Source organism: Branchiostoma floridae, chromosome 3 (assembly GCF_000003815.2).
Source record: "Branchiostoma floridae strain S238N-H82 chromosome 3, Bfl_VNyyK, whole genome shotgun sequence".
Taxonomy (NCBI): domain Eukaryota; kingdom Metazoa; phylum Chordata; class Leptocardii; order Amphioxiformes; family Branchiostomatidae; genus Branchiostoma; species Branchiostoma floridae.
The window spans coordinates 24,761,114-24,780,874 of record NC_049981.1 but is presented as its reverse complement, the minus strand read 5'-3'; the positions used below and the strand labels follow the sequence as shown (position 1 = coordinate 24,780,874).

The following is a 19,761-nucleotide window of genomic DNA, read 5'->3' as shown; positions in this document are numbered from 1 at the left end:
TACCCCTTACTAAGCAGGATCCATACGTGCTTACTTGTATGAGAAATGTGGTAAAGACCAACCATGGTGGATACAAGCCTTACAGTGAGACAGATCAGGGTGTAGCATGGGCTTCAGTTTGGCCTGGACCTGAGCATGTTTACTATGGTCATGATGCCAGGAGAGGGAGGGATGGAATACAGAGACATGAGTTTGCTACAGGGTTGGACACAAGATGTGTAAAGGGAGGCTACTTAACTGGGGTTTTCTTAGATGGAGCAAAGGAGGTGATAAGTGTGCCAGCTAAGATGACTTACTTTAATGGGTAGCATGACATTGATTTTTCTTCTGCACAATAGGCACACTGGCTATGAATTAAATTAAGTATTAAGTAATTGGTTGAGCCTTGTATCTAGAACTATTGATGATAATAAGACAGCCAAAACTTCCATCTAAAGATTCCAATTACCAACAACTTAGCCAAGGAGTAATCTATACAATAAGTAAATGATATTTCAATCTACTTCTTTATTGCTTCACTATGATAAAATTCATTCAATGTTCTCAGTTGAATTGAGTTTATTTTGATCCACAATTTGCTCGCTTGCTTGTGTATTTATTCACTTTTTTGTCCTTGATTGTTAATATATAATTTTTAAGTGTTACTAGTATTTCTGAAGTACAAAATTCAGTAGACGTACAGTCCGACTGGCACCAAGGACAGGGCATATAACATTACACCCCTGTGCCGACGAGTGGTTCGGTCCAACTCGCCATGACGTAATGCCTGCGCATAGTTGACAGATTTATCCAGTGAACTGCGCAGATATGGCGGACGAAGAAGGCTGAATCTGCAGGTAAAATCTTCAAAAATCACAGCTCCCTCTCCATTTTACACCGCTCTGTGTAGAAAATGTCGCAAGGAACAATTATTTTGAACCATGAAGAAGACATAAAGATATAAAATCGGCCTATTTTGAGGGAAAGTAAGCTCTGAGGGACGGTTAAAAACCGCAAGTTTTTTTACGTGGCGATTCGCCGGTTCTGCAGACGACTTTTAGAAAAATAGTTGCTTCACTTTCTCCCCCAAAACTATTGATTCACATTGTTCATGAAGCAATTTAACAATGGCCACATGGTAGAATACATTTGTTAGAAGCATGGGCACGTGATGCCAACTCCACAGTCTACACGGCATGGCCGGACGCGAGCTAGTCTAGGGCTCGAATCACCGGAAATATTTCCCCTCGATCTTCCATCTTGAAAATTTATAAATTCTCTCAAGAAAATATTGCTCAGAACCAGACTGTGCATCATATATCAAACGGTTTTGTTGTCTTATAATTATGTGAATTTCTTTGTAGGGATTGTTGTTCTGATTTAGGGAACCCGTAGTTGTAACAGTATGTTTTTGACGGATAGGAGTGGGAGGGGCACAAGCATATAGGAGTACCGTCATAATCTTATCTCCAAGCAGATGTTGTGGTAGGAGATTGTAACATTTTCTGACTACCTGGCTTTACTGACTGACGGCCACTGTACTACACAGGTATTGAGTTGAAAGATTGTCTTGTTTAGTTTTGACTTTTCAGCTTTTGGGACAAAATTGGGGGAGAGAAAATGTTACAAGCTTATGCCCCAACATCTGCTTGAAGATTAGCAATAATCCACACACACACAGAGCCAGATAAGAGTCAGCTGTCACACACAGCTGTTGATAACGATATTTGTTGGGACAATTTTCTCTGAAACAACAGAACAAAACAACAATAGGCACCCCCAGAAATTTAGAATATAACAATATTAAAGAGATAATTGGAATATCTGTAGGAGATTACAATGCACCCAGGCCAGAGACGAGAACAGAGCACAGTTTTAAAAAGTTTGGGATTGCCCCAGTGTGCTTGGCTAAAATGAAGCTGTGTCGAAGAGACATTGCATTATTGGCCATTGAATAGTAACTACTAGTACTAGTAAGGTTTAAAGCTGCATTTGACTGTAGAGGTTTGCTCAGCTTTAGCCTTTACCCATGTGTGATTCTGCCTATAAGTATAACCAAAAGTGTTCCTCAATTGATTAAGTTCACAAAACAACCTTGACAAATGCTTTGTTAAAGTACCATGACTCTGAATGTGTGTGTACCAATTATTGCATCTGATTCAAATTCACTGATTGTATAATTTGTATGGTAAACATGTTAATACCCAGTGCCTTTCTGAACGAAAGTATGTGTACAATATTGTCATCAGGCATTTTGCACAATCATGTACCAGTAACATCACAGAAAAAGACAAGTGTTAGCTAAATTGAGTATAGAATTTTAAGCTGATTATCATATCATGTTTGATTTTGATTTGTGAGTATAGTGACTAGTGTTGAGAATTTCCAAGCCTTTGCCACGTGCACTGTTCTGTTTGTTGAGGTTTTGACCTTTGATCACCTAGCCATATAGGCTCAGGTTCAACCAACTAGCACATTGCAGCTGTGATGTCATGTACATGCTCCCTGTATTCTGAATGCTCATGATGTCATAATTTTATGAATTATATATTTTCTAACACAGCAAACCCTTTTTTGAAATAGTCCAGGATTGAAATACGACAAACATGGCCTCTGTTATTTTTCCTCCTACTCCAGCATTGTTTCTTTTACTCCTTTTCCCTCAATACTGTGCTTATCATCAATAGGAGTAAAATTGCTTACTCTCACCTCTCAAATAAACGTACCGGTACGTTTATTTTTTTCCGCCTCAAAATCCACCCGGTACGTCCTTATTTTAGACGGTACGTTTATTTATTTTTTCAAATTGGGGCTTTCTTTGCTAACCAGGGACCCCAAAAATATTGAAAGTTTGGTATTTTCTGCCCATATTTCCGCGTTCTTCCGCGGTATTTTTGCTTAAAATTCACTATTATTCGGACGAGGCAGCGCGTATTTCCCTGCCGCTAGCGCTATGACCCAAACATCCTAGTAGGGATGCGTACCGGTACGCAGGACCGGTTCTGGACTTGCAAAAACGTTTTTGTTCAGGTCCAAAACTACCGAAACCCAAGTGATTCGGTACTGGACTCGTAAAAAATGTATCCTTTTCGTTTTAGACCATCTTTAACCTTCCAAAAATCTTGAAATTTGCGCTGAACAAAGACGAAAACATCGAGGTCACATGCTACAAACACAGTCACTCACTTCCGTAAATTCTCTATCAAAACACAGAAATGAACCACAACCAAACAAATCAAAAAGTTACCAATACTTTTCCACAACTTTTCACCCGTAGTCAACTTGTTTTAATGTTCCAGCAACGAAAAAATCCTTCCAAAATAAAGCACGGCGTTCAATCGGCTCGAAAACATCCGCCATGTTGGATTCATCAACTCACGCCGAATCTCGCGGTAATGCGCGAGATATTGACATATTTTCTGCAATACCGTTATGTCTCGATAGGGGGCAGTGTCTATGACCTCCTTGGTTTCAACAACATTGAAAATACCACAAGTGGTGAAGAAGGTATTCTACTAAGTTGGAATGTTTCTTCAAAATGTTATTTTGTAACAATGATCATGAAATAAACTTCTTTTTTTATTTCTTCAATTTTTATTTTCATTCATTTTTTACTTTTATTTTAATCTTTGTTGATGGCGTGACACTCAGATAAAGAAAATATGTGCAATAACATAGGAATTATTCTGTTCATTATTTATACAATTAACTGATATGGTACCGAGGCATAAATAAATAAAAAGAGCCTACCTGCTTATCATCTTCTCTTGGACTGAAGTAGCATGGACACAGTTTACATGTCAATTTGGTATTTTTCCGGGGGGTACTTTTATTCCAGGGGGTACTTTTATTAGATTTTGAAGATTTGTCCGGGGGGTACTTTTATTCCAGGGGGTACTTCTATTTGAGAGGTGAGAGTAAGCAGAAGTCAACATAAACAGTTATTATCCCTCAATGGTATCTGTAGCATACATGTGCAAGTTACTACTAAATTTCTCTAAGTCTAACTCTAAAAAGCTCGTTATAGTTTTTTTTTTTTATACACTTCTTCCATCTCTTCCTCATACCTTTCCATTGTGACATTTTATTTATCCAGCAATTCCAATTTTCTGAAGCACAGGAGGAGCTAGACTGTGGATGGGATAATGCACGTGTTTGCACACACATGGTTTCATGGGGCTTTTGGACTTACTCAGAAAGATGAGCGGAAAGGAAGACGGTTCATCGGCAAAGAGGAGTTTTTCTTCAAGAATTCCATCCTTCTCCAAGAGGAGACAGCAGCAGCAACAACAGCAACCTCAGGCTGGTGCAGAAGAACCTCTTTTAGGTACATGTCTTCTTTTTAATGATTACTTGGCATGTTTCTTGTTCTATGCCTTTGCCAAGGTACTACTAGTATTTTGTTTGTTTGCGTAAAGCATAACTCATTAAAACATAAAAAGTTGTAGATGTACTTAATTTCATGGTATTAGGTATATCATTATATGTGGGTAGGTATGACACGACAAAAGGAAGGTGAAGTTCAATCATGGGCCTCTTGGCAGCTTTCTATAGTGTAATAAACTACTAGTAATAGCATATTCTGAACAGTTTTTGTACCAACATGTTAGCAGCTACCAAATTAGTGTTATTTCTGTTTGGTTCTAGTCATTTGATAGTCATAGGAAACATGAAGTGAGTAATTGGTGAAGTAGATTTAAAGGTATTTCCTTCAGGAGTACAGAACATGCAGATGAATTTTAATGTATGTGCTTCTTTCAGGTGTGTGCCAGTAACATAATATTTCTTGGCTCATACATGTAATTCATTACCTGTGCACTTGCTCGACACACCATTTGTTTTCCCTTTACATTTAACTCCATAGGGGATACCAGTAGAACAGGAGATACTCCCAAGCATCATTCATCAAGAGGTGCCCCTTACAAGCGAAATTTTGGGTTTGGCTTCAGGAAGAGACAGCAAAATCAGAAGGAACAGACAAACCCTAGTGAGATGGTCCAACAGTTGGAGGCAACCATTGCCAAGTCTGGGGGTGCCATGACTAAAGACAGTCTGGAGAACAGATCATTAGACATAGATAAACAACAGAATGTACCAAGCTCTACTCAAATTTCAAAACAAGATGTTGTGGAAAAAACACCCAATTCTAATAGAACAAGGTGGGGAGTGAAGAAATCTCAAACAGTTGTGACTGATCGCAACAGTAATTTTGCCTTACCTGCCACGCCCGAGGTCAGTCGCTCTATCCGCAACATGCCGAAGTCAAAATCTGAGGAAAGCATCAAATCTACCTCGTCCCAGGAGAGGGCAAAGAGTGGAAGAAGTAGACTTCCGAAATCACACACAATGAATCCCACCAGACCTCTCCAATCGCAGTCAGCTTCCGGGTCGGGGTCTGCGAGGGTAGTTAAACCTGTGGTAAGGCCGCAAAACCTTGTACGTGCTGGTGCGGCACCTTCCACTGCCGACACACCAGGAAGTCGTGTGCGTACGCAGTCTAACGCTAGCACTGCATCAAATGTCAGCTCTGCAAGCCATTGCTCTACTAGAACACCAAAGAGATCTTCTCAGGAAACAGCACAGAAGGAGAGTGGACAGAAAGTAGAAGGGAGAAGTTCTGCAGCCAGCAAAAGTGCTGGGAAAACCGTAGGTGGACATAGTGCTAGGGGAGGTACTGAAGCTGACTTGAAAACTACACCAGCGAAGCATGAAGCCAAAAAGGACACACGAGAAAAGGGAACTCCAGTTAGGAGCCACTATAGACAGGAATCATCAGCCAAAAGTCCGAAGAGTCCTGGAGTTGTAAGTAGCTCAAGACTCAAACCCGAGTCACCTCTCACTGCAACTGTACGCAGAGACAGTTTCGACCTCCATAACGAGTCAGCGTCGTCAGACCTGGAGTCAGATGACCTCATGTTGGACATGGATTCATCGCACGATGAACATGAGCAGAGTTTCGATCAGTGCGACGAAAGACCGCGGCATCACAGGCGATGGCACAGTCCACGACGGAATGCAAGAGCACAGACGGACGGTGACGGTAGGGAAGACAGCGACACTTTGGAAGAGCTTGATACAAGTCATTCACAAAAAAGGTGAGACTAATTGGTCATGAACAGGTTGTTAATTGTTACACTGACTTTGATTAGTGGGATTGTTCTTGAAGCAGAGCGAATTCAATCCCTTTACTGAAGGCACTGATGGTAAGATGGTAAAGGTCAAATGTATGGAATACATGTATTTGAGCTGACTCAAAATGTATACTCATTGAGTACAAGTCTGGAAGGAGAGAGTAGACCTGGTCCAGGCAACCTGCCCATGATGATGATGATGATTGAGTACCGTTTCACAAGCAACACTATAGGGATTCTGAGCTACAACTTAGTACAAGTTAACATCTAAGTTTGTGGCAGTAACAATTCTTTCAGATTAGGAAACATTGCAGAATGATGATCAATATATGGAACATTTCTAGAGTAATATTTGTGAAGTAGATCATCATGAATCACATTCCGCATCATCTGTAATTCTTTTTTTATGTGTGTTGATCTTTTAATCTCAAAGCCCCAGGACTCAACCACAAAGAGTAAAGAAACAGGGATGTTCTGAGCAAAAGTAAAGACCTCTTCTCTTTCAGATTGTTGCTTAATCATTAATGCATGCAGGGTTCTAGCCAGGATTTTATTTTAGCGTAGTGGGAATGGCATGGTAGTGAAGCGACTAATCAGGAGATTGGTGTCGAAGGGGGATCTTGGTCCTTCCACGGTGAGATTTGAAGATGTAGGGTTAAATGTTAGGATTTTTGGTTCAGTTTTGAGTGGCATATCATCATTTTCCATTGTTCAGACATTGATTAGTCATTGTTGAACAAGCAAATGACAGCAAAGCACCACTACACTAGTTAAAAATTAGCGTAGTGGCCCTTATTTTAGCGTAGGGGTCACAAATTTTAGCGTAGGGGCCCACTACGCTAAAATGCACTAGCTAGAACCCTGGCATGTTTAATGTTAATGTCATGTCTGATTGATGTGAAGTTGTGTTAGCTTGGAAAGCAACTGACTCATGAACGTCAATGTTAATCAAACTCATTTTACCATCATTGATTTCACCCAATGAAGTTTGAACTAATCGGATTTAGCTGCTCATGCATGTATCTCAAGGTCCTAAGGAGTCCAGCTAATTGGAGTAATAAGCATCAATTTCTGCCAATTTGCCTTCGTCTCCATTTGATTGCTATATACAATGTACAGTTTTGTACCTCAAATGCAAGTACTGCTAGTGTTTAATCTGTTACTTATAATGCTATAGTTAAAGCCATACATGAGTGGCATACATGGTGTAAAAAATATGCTTTGTTTCCCAGTCATGTTGCTCAAGACAGAAACGCTACTCCTGAGACTCAGCGACGAAGAAATAGAAGAAGGTCAGAGCAGTGGGGAAAAAAATTGAGCTACGCAAGACTTTCAAAATGGGTGTATATAATCAAGATATCTTGTCAGCCTTTTGCAATACTATGAAGTTGTATATTGAAGGACTTCAGGCATGGAACATTCAAGTCTGGACCCAGTTGTCATCCCTTTAGGCTTTACTAACATTTTCTCCACAGCACTGATAAAAATGCCTGCCGCACTTTGAAGCTGTCTTTACAATTCAGCAAATGGCCCTGAGCTAAACATTGCTTTTAGAATACTTGGGCCGGGCAAAAGAAGTGTTGTGTTATAGATTGTGGTATTGAAATTTTTCCCCCTTCTTCTGAAGTGGTAACTTTTTCTATCGCAACAGAAATTAGGAAAAAGTGCTTGAAAACATTTCTTCAATAATTCAGATAAGAAAAAAAAGGCAGGGGTCAGCAGGTTTTTGCTAGGGGTTGCAGATCAGAGTGGCAACTTAAAGCACAACACTTTTTCTCAAAGACCTTGATGAATATCAGCACTTACTGATTTGGGTGGCTGTTTTTTTTCACTCACAAAGTATGCTGTCTGCATGATTGTTGAAAATGCTATGTTGTTATCTTCCTGTAAATCCATGTCCAATTGTGTCAGTTTACTTTAATTTGAAATTATTTGATGTATTGCAGATATAGAAGAAGACAATATGGGAGATCTCGGGCCCAAACCACCCCCTCTGACAGCCCGCACAGAGACAGGCCCCGTTCTCAATCCACCCCAATGAAACCACCCAGGCAGATGTCAGCAAGCTTTGATGAAGAGGAAGGGGTCACGATCGACACCTCCTCTTTCAGATACCTCCTTCAAGACATGACAGGCATGAAGACGTGTCTATTGAAACTGAAGAGAATTCTCCAAGAGGTATTGTATTCTTTTGAAGTTCATTTCAGGCGGCGGATGCCTTAGGAAGTTAGAAAAATGTAATCCACACACGTACAGACACTCATGGAAAGACGCCTTTTCTTTAAAAAAAAAATGCTGGCGCTATACTTACAATACTTTGAAAAGGATTATGCCTCAAGTGTAGATGACGTTAGATCCTAGATTAGAATTTGCGACATCAATAATGCCAAAACCGTCTAGTTGTACTGATCTCTAACTAAGTCTAAGTAGTTTTCAGCCTCCAAGAAATAGGATTTCAGTCTTCCAAGCAGAACTTTACTGTTAACAGATAGAACTCTGAACATGTTTGTGAATTATCACTGTATCATGTTCTTGAAAGCCAACTGACAACTGTATGTGACGCTGTATGTTCGTAAATTATCATGTTCTTGAAAGCCGGCTGACAACTGTATGTGACACTGTATGTTTGTAAATTATCACTGTATTATGTTCTTGAAAGCCGACTGACAACTGTATCTGACACGTGGCAACATTAATTGCCAAGGAAAAAGACCGTTTTCTATATATAAAGTTGATATCAAAGGCAGAAATTTGCATGCTAGATGTAGTTCTTTTCCCTTTTGTACGTACATAGCCAATTCTCCAGCTTAGCTCTAATGTAAAGTTCTCTAATGTAAAGTTCGTCTCTTTGATAAGGCCTATCTGATCCAATGGAAAGCAGTGTGGGGAACGAAGATGTATGGCCTAGGAGATATACCCCTGCCTTAATACCAGTCATTATATATCAGGATGACATTTTATCACAGAGTTAATTTTAGGAACTTGGTATAAGTATTCTTGATGCATATTCCATTTCTTCCATACACATAGAGACATTGAACAACATGCCTTGCATTTTAAGTTCACATGCAAGCCATTTCAGCCTCTGCTCCATGGCTAAGTTACATGATTAAGTACATTTGCAAACTTGTAATCCACCAACGTACTAGAACGTCTAGTAGAAGTGTAAAATCTGGTGAAACTCCCTAATTACACAAAATTGCTTTGAAAAGTTGTCTATTTCTTATCATTAGTCATGAACATTATTCAGTTGATTGAACAACACAGTCCATGTATTGAAATGCATATTATTGCACGGTTTGGACGCTTTCAACGTAAAATGGATTCTTAGACGTGTCAATTACATGAAGATAAATTACATCTTCTACATTAAAATGTGATTGTTGTTTTAATTTACAACTCCAGTCTGTTAAAATATCACCAAATTTGTATTGGTTATGTAGTTAATGCCCAAAGAAAAGTACAGTCAAACCTGTATTAGGGGCCACCTCTACAGAGGGGCCACCTGTCCATAGTGGCCACTTTTTGTCGGTCCCTTGGGTATTTTATCTACAAGTTACCACCTCTATACAGAGGCCACCTGTCTATAGTGGCCAAATTTGTCCGGTCCCTTGAGTGGCCGCTATAGACAGGTTTGACTGTAATTTGTAATTTTACTAAGGGCTGCTTTTTTTCCTAACAGGTGGAAACATCTTCACCATTTGAGCACACTCCAGCTGGAAAGGTAGGAATCATGACTGATCAGGTAAACATGTTATTTAAAATATCAAACGAAAGTAGACTTACAGATGTAGTAGACAGCATACACATGAGTCTATACTGCATGCACTTAATGGTGAGTTCTACATCTAGACTACATTGTGGTAACCCCCAAATAGCCCCTCGTGGGGCATCGTAGGGGGGGGGGGGGGGCAGCTGAGGCTCCCGGGTTAGGGTGGGCAGGCCGCCTGCCTGGCACGGAAGCACTCAACGTTGGGAGCACTTACAACCGTGCCAGGCAGGGCATTCCACTTGGGTACTGTGCGTGGAAAAAACGAGTTTTTGTAAATGTCTGTGCGTGCGTATATGGTTGATATTTGTAGTCGTGACTACCCCGGGTGCGCCCTTGGGCAGGCTTGAGAATATAACTGGCGTCTATATCAATATTTTAGAGTTAACTGGAAACAGTTAATACATTTACTTCCAGCATTCAACAAATTAGAATAGAATCGTTGTGCATGGTACATAATATTTTTAGTGGTGTTTGTGATATGCATAATGCCTTGGGAGATACAAATTCAATGCTTTTGTTATGTACATGAAGTTTAAAGACTGAAACAACTTTTGAAAGGATTGAAATGCTTTGTACTGCTTGATAAGAGTATGTACTAATCATGTATATACATGTAAGTCGTTAGTACTCGTTACAGACTACTACTAGTATGTTGGACATCTGAAAATGACAGGAATATTGCACTTTAAAATTTTTTTTCAAATTGGCCTGACCTGGAATTTGAACCTGCAACTGCTTGAATACAGACTGAGAACTCTACCCACCAGGCTATTGCACCAGACTGAGTATAAACGGATTTATTGCTCTTCAAATAGGCACGCAGGTTGTGAGACAGTTCATTTATTTGATCTTTTAATCAAAGAAATCAGATCAATGAAATCAAAGTTGCTTCTTGTACAGTACAAAGATGACTTTGATTCACATTAGAAAAAAAAACACTACTACCTAACTCTTGAGATTTTGAATGGCATGTGTGGGAGCAAAGGAAATGTTGAATTTTTGAAGTACTTTCTGTCTCCCAGGGATTTACAGACAAGAATCACTTGTTGTCAACAATGTTAGATGGAGCCATGGGAGAAGTTGAAGGAAAGGGCATGAAAAAGGTTTGTGTTCTTTGAAATAAATGTCTGTGACTGGCTTTGATCTGCCTTTAGAACAACTTGCTTTAAAGTTGAAGGGAATGGTATCATGCTACAAGTATAAAGGCTCATTGTAAAATAGCACAAAATGTACTTTTCTGCTTGATACATGTAGCTTTGATATTATAGACATGCTGACGATCATTCCTCAGTGGATTCTTCAAAAAACTAGCTGTCAAGTTTGTGCTTTCATCATCACTTTAATATCTTATTTGAAGAACAAAGTTTGGAACAATTCAAAAGTGGTTGCTGTTTTTGTGTAAGCTCCTCTGCAGTTAAAGTAAAATGCAACTCTTAGTTTCAAATAGCTTACAAATGCATTTAAGACTGAGTGTGTAAATTAAACCTTCCTTCTTGCTGTGAGTTTGTCTATAAGTATCAGCTATCCTTTATACTGGTGACAGTCTACAAGATGGCAATAATGTAATGTGTAATGCTAACAACACTTTATATGTTGCATTTAACATTATCAAGAAACCAGAAGTACTTACTTGAATGTTCATTTTTTTGTGCAGGAGAATGAAGACATGAGAAAGGAGCTTGCTCAGTTGAGACAACAACTTGCAGAGAAAGATCGTACCATCTCTTTACTTCAGACACAAATGGTACATTCTACATCACAAATGGTTTCAAAATTTTGTTGTTTTCATTGTATTCATTCAAACTAAGAAATCCAATGCAGATAGTCTAAAGACTTCAAACAGTAGTTACTAGATATGATTTTGGAAACATCTATTACTTAGAAAAATTTATTAACTCTAAAGACGTATCCTATTTTTTTGCAGGAAAAGTACAGTGATGCAAGAGATGGCCATGTCACTAAAAGTGTCAAGTCAGTTGCAACGCAGACAGAACCTCAGTCCAAGGTACCTTTGTCCACTTAGTAGGTTTCTGTAAGATTTAACAATACTACAAGATATATGGGCCATGAATTTTTTGAAAAAGAAAAAATAAATTATTGATCTTTTTGTTGTTGACTTTAACTTTCATAATGTAGTGTAAGCTTTTGGGATTGATGGCAATTTACATTAAGTGTGACAGCCCGCAGCCACCCTAATATATTATACAATGTACAATCCATGCATTGCACATGCATGTAGTCATGGGATGACAATGAATCAAAAGACCATGCATAAAACACTAAACAAATTGCAACCATGACAAGCTCGGCATGTGCTTGAAGATGATTTGTCCAATAAAAACATAAAGTTGTTAATGGTAATCTGTATTTGCCAGTTTTGACTGGAACTGCGAGATACGGAATATGCATGCAGTTGCTAAGAAAATCAGTAACACAAATGACTTTCGTTTTTACATTAAGAAAAAAGTTCATACAAGTTTCCTCAATTTGTTTCTCTGATTAGTATGATTAAGGTAACTTTTCTGTTTACAGATTGTGTATCTTTGTTACCTGAGTGTATACTATTCTGTTCTCATGCTAGTATTCTTCCCTAACAGGTCTGTGTAAAGTTTGAGGAGTTAGAGCTTAATACATTGTACATGTTACCACTCTTCACCGTCTCCTGTCCGCATGCTGTCTCTTTCTCTTTTCTCTACTTCCATTAACGTGCAGATAATGCATCATCATCCCTTCTAAGAAATGTGCCTCTCTCCACAGCGTTTCCCTTGGAGTAGACCAACCCCGTTAAGCAGATCTCAATCCATGCGAGAACCCAGCCGTGAGTTCTCTTGCGATACTAACCGTTCATTAGGTGCACTCTTGGTTGCAAGGTGTTTTGTTTCTTTTTCCCTTTCTTTTTCTCCCAACAGAGATTTTACACGAGATTCCACTTTCTCAGAGAATTGTCTCCTAAATGTGCATGCACATTGCTTTTGTCTTTCTGTGCTGAACACTTGCAATTGACATCATTATTGTCTTTTTCTGTTCTTTGACATTCATTCCTTCTCTGAAATTTCTGTTTATGGTAGTTCATCTATTAGAGTAAACTTCAAGCAGATTTTGTGTTAGGTACATTGGTACAGGGGGCTCTTGTGGAGATAGCATTGGCTAACATTCCCCACGCAATTAACATAATTGTTATGGTTTTAAGGAATTAATATCTGGATTAATATATTCATTTTCAATGGGATGAACTTGGTAGGGATTCTTCTTTCTTTTTGGTGGTGTTTTCTCAATGTCTACCTCCTTTCTAACTTTCAGGTACTATGTTGTTGTATCAAGTCTTTACCAGATTCTTGTCTCAGTTTGGTAAAAGTAAACATCAATAACGTTCTGTCTAAGTTTAGATGTTGCATATAGAGATACCGTAAACATAAAACTACCGCGAACATTTCTGCTCTGTACAATTGGACAAGGACAGTATACTTATCAATAACAACATTCTAAGTACTTTGAATATAGAAGTAAACTATATTAAAAAAGCTTTTATATAATGTGGATGCTTTACATAAGTGCATGATGTAATCAAGCTTGACCTTTGGCTGTCTTTCCCATTAGAGCATTGTGCAAGAAAGAAGATTGTGCTTGCCAAGCAAACTTAGGTTAACGATTTGTTGTCCATTAGGGACCTAACTGCACACTCAAGTTTGACCCTTCTTACACTTCTTAGTCATGCCACCAAATTCTAAGAACTAGCTCAATGAGGTTCGGAGAATTTCTCATCAGCCTTGATCTTTTTTTCCTTTTTACATCATGATGTAATGCAGACATGTCTTTTTTGTAAAGTTGCACTTTGTAAGTGAATAATGTAATAAAGCATGCAATGTAGTCAAAGTTGGCCTTGGCAGTTTTCATCCGTCCAATTTGCCTGAAATGCATGCTTAAGTTCGACTCGTCTAAATCATGGCAACTAGTTCTAAGAAATAGTCAATGAGGTTCCGAGAAATTTTCATCAATCTTTATCCTCTTGTCCTGTTAGTGTTACCATGGTTCAAAGCACAGACATTATGTCTTGTATCATTATGCCATTTGAAAAGTTTTCATTTAAAGGCCAACATACTTTTACTGCTTTAGTTACTCAGTTTAAATGGCTGCTTCATGTATAAGTTTGATATCTTGACTTGATTGCAATATAAAGTAAGTCATGCTCATCTTTATTTTTTTTTTGACATTTGAATGTGTTTCTTTGCATCAGTTGAGTTTCTTTTTCTTTGGCCCTTTAAGCCATTACACCAGGGAGAAAGAGGAGGTATAGGAGGCAAAAGAACAACCAAAAGTTGGAATCAGATGCCCAGGGTAGGGACTAAGTGTTTGGGAATGCAGCATGAACAGTCACTAGCCACACCACAACACCCTCCCCATATGCCTTCCCATCCCAAGAAAGTGACAACATGCATTTCTTTTCTAAAACAAGTCTTGACAGTGCTTCCTATAACATTGTAGATCATTGAATCTGACATGTAACTCGTGATAAATGATTCAATTAGCTCCCATTGCCTTCCTTCTCAATGTGTAAATATCCAAAAAAAGATGTTGCTGTCAAAGCATGCATCCTAAGTGTTACAATTTAAAGCTATTAAGACTTCTTTCCATCACAGCTTCTCTTCTGTTGTAGACCTGTCACAATGATGCTGATTTACTTTGCAGCCTATGTTCGATGTGTGTAGGAATACATTATACCTAGTGGTAATGTAGCTTAGACCACATAGCAAAAACGAAGCCATAACGTAGGTTGTGATATCCTGAAAGAATCGAAGTAATCAGACATAAAGTCCAGCCTTTTAATGAGACATTAAGTTCAGCCTTGTTCACAAATTTGACTGTTACATACCTTTTTTGTATACAATAATTATTTAAAATATCTGTCACCTTTAGGGACACAGCCGAGCCAGACTGTTCTCTCTACCCAACGAAGGTCGGAAAGAAGGTCGGCCCAGAAAGCTCAGGTACCTGAATCCTTCAAAAATATTTCTCCTAATATTTGTTACTGTTATTTTTTGTGCTGAGTCACTTTATGTCTACAGCAGCTGTGTCCTTAATTTTGCTTAGTTGCATATGTAATGTGATTATCCTTGAAATTTTTCACCAATGTTGTTATTAATAAAATGTTTGTTTGTAGTCCAAATGTTATCATTCTTATTTCAGGATTATTTGGACCCTATTGAGGAGTTATATGAGTGAGAACCATGTTTTTGATAATACTATGGTGATGGTTGTTTGGATTTTTGATGCATCAGCGCCAACTTCTGAAAGAAAGGGGGAGAAAGTTGTATCCACTAGGAATCATAATAATGCACATGCATGGAAACATGCATTTTGAAATAGTATACAAACTTGCTGACTTTTTTTATGTTGAGGTCTCTTATATTTTTCAAATATTCTTCTCCACATAATCCTGCTTGTATTTGGGTCATAAGGTAAAATTCTGTAAAGTATATCTTTTGGAGACTCAGTACCAGTTTTGGCAATGGAAATAAAAACAGTCAAAAGTAATTACAGCCAGACTTGATCACAATTTATAATGTCAATATTCTAACATGTTGTAGCCAAAACCTTCCGGTGTCTGATGGAGAAGAGGAAGAGAGAGGAGGCATTCACCATTCGTCATCAAGTCAACAGCATCTAAGTGATACAGAGCAGACCCTGGACATTCTTTCAGTTTATCATAATGATGTAAGCACCCATAACATAAAGAGCACAGCAGTAGCAAAGGTGGACGATATTGACATAGACAAGCTGAAGCCAGAGGCTTACAAGGAAAAACATGACTTTGCATCCCTTACTACTGAAGATTATAACCAAATCAGTGAAAGCATTGCCCCACAGCTACCATATGATAAGAATGATTCTTGCATTGAGGTTGAAGATGTAACAGTAGTTGGAAATCAGCTTCCATCAGGAAGCACAGAAGGGGACGGACTTGTAGCCACCATGTCTCTCCTTGGTGCTGAAGTGACATCTGCTGACCCATTGACAACTCATGATGAGAAGATGCAGATTACAAAGAAAGAAGTGGTGATGTACAAAAATCAAGAACAGGAAACATGCAAAACCATAGAGAGCAGCAAAGACAGCAGTCCTGTCCCTGTCCTTGGTGCTGAAGGCAGAGACAGTGCTGCAACCGAAGATCATGAAGCAAAGTGCCTCCTTTCTCCAACTACAGACAGTGAAGAGATCAAAAGGGAAGAGCAACAGAAGCAGCAGCAAAACCATGAGTATATGAATTGTACAGATATCAGCACAGACCAGTCACCTTCCATCACAAGCCCTGATGTTGCAGCCACAACAGTTGATACTCTGGCCAGTTCTGATCATGAATTGTCTTCAGTGCAAGATTCCCATTCTCTCAATACAACATTCTCCATTGAGAAAGATGATCTTTCAGCCTGCCTTACAGAATCAGATGTTGTCAACATCACCCTGGAAGTAGAGGAAGAGAAGGGAAATGCACAGGAGATGACATATGAGATTACCCAAAGTGATCTGACAAAAGATGGCAAGAATGAAGGCAAGAAACCACTGGCAGCAGCTTTCAGCAGCATGCAGCCACTACCGCAAGAACAAAGGCAAGAAGATGGTGAATCTTCTCAGCAAAGGAGCAGTGGTGCTGACCAAGGGTTGGAGACAATTAGAGAAAGAAGCCTGAGCTTTGCAGGATTTGGTAGACCAGCATCAGGTTATCAGCATGGCAATTCGTCATATGCAGATGTCCTGACTGCAGGCTCACCCGCACAAGGTGGTGCACAACCCCTCAGAGAGAGGTCACAAAGTTTCGCTGCGTTGAAAGGAACGCAAGGGCGCAGGGGCATCCCCATGTATCAGAAGAGTAAAGAAAGGTCCACGACAGAAGGTGTTATTGGAAGAAGTCAAAGTTACACAGGCCTCCAGGAGCAAGGGAGGAGCGGAATTCCCTCCATGAAGAAAAACACACCCGGGGATGTGAATACTGAAGGGGCTTTAGCAAAAGGAAAGAGTCAGAGCTTGGCAGCGTTGAAGTACCAAGGGAAGAAGGAAAGCAGAATGCCTCTGCCCTCACAGGGTAGAGGTGGGCAAAGGTTTGCAGGTCAGCCGAGGGAGTCCAGCATCCCAGAGATGAGGGGGCGAAGTTTCACCTTCCCAAAGTCTAAGGCTACAAAGGAGAACACAGAGAAACAGAGCAGAAAGGAAGGAAAACACCCATCAGCACAGGCATCAGAAACCGTAATGGACAAGGCAGGTAAAGCAGCTCCCTCTACTCCAAGTGGAGGAACTGCAGCTGGCACTGAAGAGAATGCTCCTACGCCAAAAGGGAGGAGCAAGGGTCGTATCCCTGTGTTTGGGAAATGGTACAAGCGTTAGGGTTCATGCACAAGATGATCGTGATCTTTGTAGCTGAGCACATATTAATCAATTACTGTACACGGCTTATTCCAGTTAACTAACTTTGAGATTTATATTTATCAGCACAGACCAGTCAGAATCCATTTAAACAAAGTAAGTGCAGAAATCACATATATCACATGGAAACAAGGTCAGCGACAGAATGTTATGGCAGAAGTTATGTATAATGTCAGTTTAATCTAGATACTATAGATGTTGTATAATGTTGCTTGTCCAGTAAATGGACCTTTGGTGTACTTTGGGTGCTTCTGTACACAATTATGGTGATCCTCAGCCCTTTGGGGATAAGGTAACTTAATTACACTTCTATAGTTAACATGTGGAAAATTAAATGTTAGTCACGTAGAATATTAAGATGTGAGAAAAAACCTTGCAGCTCTTAATTGCAACATAAAACATTATTTAAATGATGAGCCATATATATTAAGTGAATGTCGGTAATCATATTAAATGTAGCAGCAGAATATTAAGATGTGAGAAAAAACCTTGCAGCTCTTAATTGCAACATAAAACATTATTAGTAGTGATGAGCCATATATATTAAGTGAATGTTGGTAATCATATTAAATGTATCAGCTTGGCCCTAAGGCTGGCTTTATAAATTTGCTGCATGTGCAATACCTATAAAGTAACATATGTTGTGCTTTTAATAGCATGTGTGCTTATTGACGTAAATGATAGAGACATTCGTAATTGTGGTGAAAAGAACAGATGTGCTTGGATTAATATATTGTTGAAATATGTTGCAAGTCAGAAAAATTCTCATGCAAGGTACTTGGTAAGATTGAGCAAGATTGTACACATACTTGCACAAGTCCAAGGTAAGGTAAAGAACTTTTATTTGTCATAGTAATTACTTATATAACCTACATGTATAAGCAATTGCAATTGCTATATGATGACATACCAGTATCATCATAAACGGTTAGTTGGAGAGAATCACACATTTGCATATTTAAAGAACCCACCACAATTATTATGTGTATAGCTAATAACCTATGTGCACGGAAGTCAGGTTGACCCTAATTATGGGATATTATTAGTGTTATAAACTGACATCAGGGCTAGTTAAACCAGAGGAATTATGTTTATTTTTGGATAGTGAAAGAAAATTATGAAGCTTTAAGGTGAAATTTATGAATTATTTCAATGACCTTGCAGTGTGGAAAGACAGATGCTGCATGCTTTTATCTGACAGTGTAGTAACAAATATCAGCTGTAAGGTGTTTATTATAGTCATGTATTATATATAAAATGTTGCACTGCTGATACAAATAAGGCTTATTTCAAAAGTAAAGGATGATTTTAACAACTTTTGCTTGAGCTGCCAGACTTAGAAAGCATTTTGTGTTAAATAATACATCAAATATAGGCAATTATACCATTATCAGGTGTCAATAATATTCAGTGACATTTTCAAAATCCTAAAGGTACTCAACTTGGGATTACTGGCAATGCTAATATTCTGGTTTCTGTGTGGATTTAATTGCATACCAGTACTCAAGGAGTGACGCATATGGCCATAATAATGCACATAATTTTAAATCACATCTGGCAAAAATGAATTTTTCGTACCATGAACGCTAAGAGGACGTTGTAGGTAGCTTCTGAAATCATGAGGCAAATGTGCTGAAAAATGACTTGATAAATCAGTCAGTCAGTTCAGTCAGTTCAGTCGAAGACTCAATAGATATTGATAACATTTGATTTAAAAATCTAAAATATTAGCTGTTTGCTGTGAATATCTAATACATTTGAGTACCTTTAAGGTAGAAAATTTTAAAGCTTTTATCATTATGTAGGGTTCCCTGTAGGTTCCTTGAAGTGACTATAATTGGCACATAAATGAAATGAGCTTTCCAGTTCGGTTACTGATCATGACAGATTGATGTGGCTTGGCATCATTAAAGGGAGTTAGATGAGGTAAGCTTGTTAGAAGTTGTCAAACTTGCACAGACTAATGATCAGTTTGCATCAGAACAGACTTAAATAGGGAAGAAGCAAATATTATTGGCCTGCATGCAACCAACGGGTTGATTAATTTAAAAAGCCTACTTTGTTCAAAAGGCTCTAATGATAGCATCGTCATGTTTAACAGAACCATGTACAAAAGAAATGTTGCTAAATAATGTCAAGAAAATTCTATTTAACTCTGCTTCTAGATGTTGCAAGAATTTTACTATCAGTGTTTTAGTGTACGATATCATGGATCATCTGTAATGTGGAAATACCTTCAGTATGCCATATTGGTTTGAACAGAAATAATATGCAATTTTATTTCTCCTTTAGGCCACACCAATTTAATTTCTTGGTTCACGGATTTTTTCATAAAAAATATGGATCGAGAGGGCGAAATAAAAATAAAAATTGTAAAATGGTTGGGGTAAAGGTAACGGCTAATCCAAAACATAAAGAAAAAAAGTTTTCAGCTTGAAAAAAGTACAAAAACACTATTATTGT

At 38.6% G+C, this 19,761-nt stretch overlaps 1 protein-coding gene across 9 annotated transcripts; it reads left to right on the top strand.

Annotated features, from left to right (window-relative positions):
• The first annotated feature begins 305 nt into the window (after positions 1–305).
• Positions 306–19,578, top strand: LOC118411371 (serine/arginine repetitive matrix protein 2-like). 9 transcript variants are annotated; one of them, XM_035813614.1, is made up of 15 exons: positions 306–836; positions 4,100–4,306; positions 4,844–6,074; positions 6,544–6,594; positions 7,343–7,402; positions 8,057–8,288; positions 9,793–9,855; positions 10,905–10,985; positions 11,537–11,626; positions 11,807–11,887; positions 12,640–12,700; positions 14,146–14,217; positions 14,797–14,867; positions 15,067–15,098; positions 15,468–19,578. In XM_035813614.1, exons 2-15 carry the CDS (start codon positions 4,153–4,155, stop codon positions 17,257–17,259), a joined length of 4,071 nt encoding a protein of 1,356 aa, XP_035669507.1. In that variant the 5' UTR covers positions 306–836; positions 4,100–4,152; the 3' UTR covers positions 17,260–19,578. The 9 variants fall into 9 exon arrangements, with proteins under 9 accessions (XP_035669507.1, XP_035669508.1, XP_035669506.1 ...); XM_035813615.1 differs by having other exon boundaries at positions 4,076–4,306; positions 9,793–9,834; XM_035813613.1 differs by having other exon boundaries at positions 4,076–4,306.
• The last annotated feature ends 183 nt before the right edge of the window (positions 19,579–19,761 follow it).

Coding starts and splice junctions, on each gene's coding strand:
- LOC118411371 (XM_035813614.1), top strand. CDS start 4,153: ATGGGGCTTTTGGACTTACTCAGAAAGATGAGCGGAAAGGAAGACGGT. Junction 9,856..10,904: donor TAGGAATCATGACTGATCAG/GTAAACATGTTA, acceptor TCTGTCTCCCAG/GGATTTACAGACAAGAATCA. Junction 14,868..15,066: donor GGTCGGCCCAGAAAGCTCAG/GTACCTGAATCC, acceptor TTCTTATTTCAG/GATTATTTGGACCCTATTGA.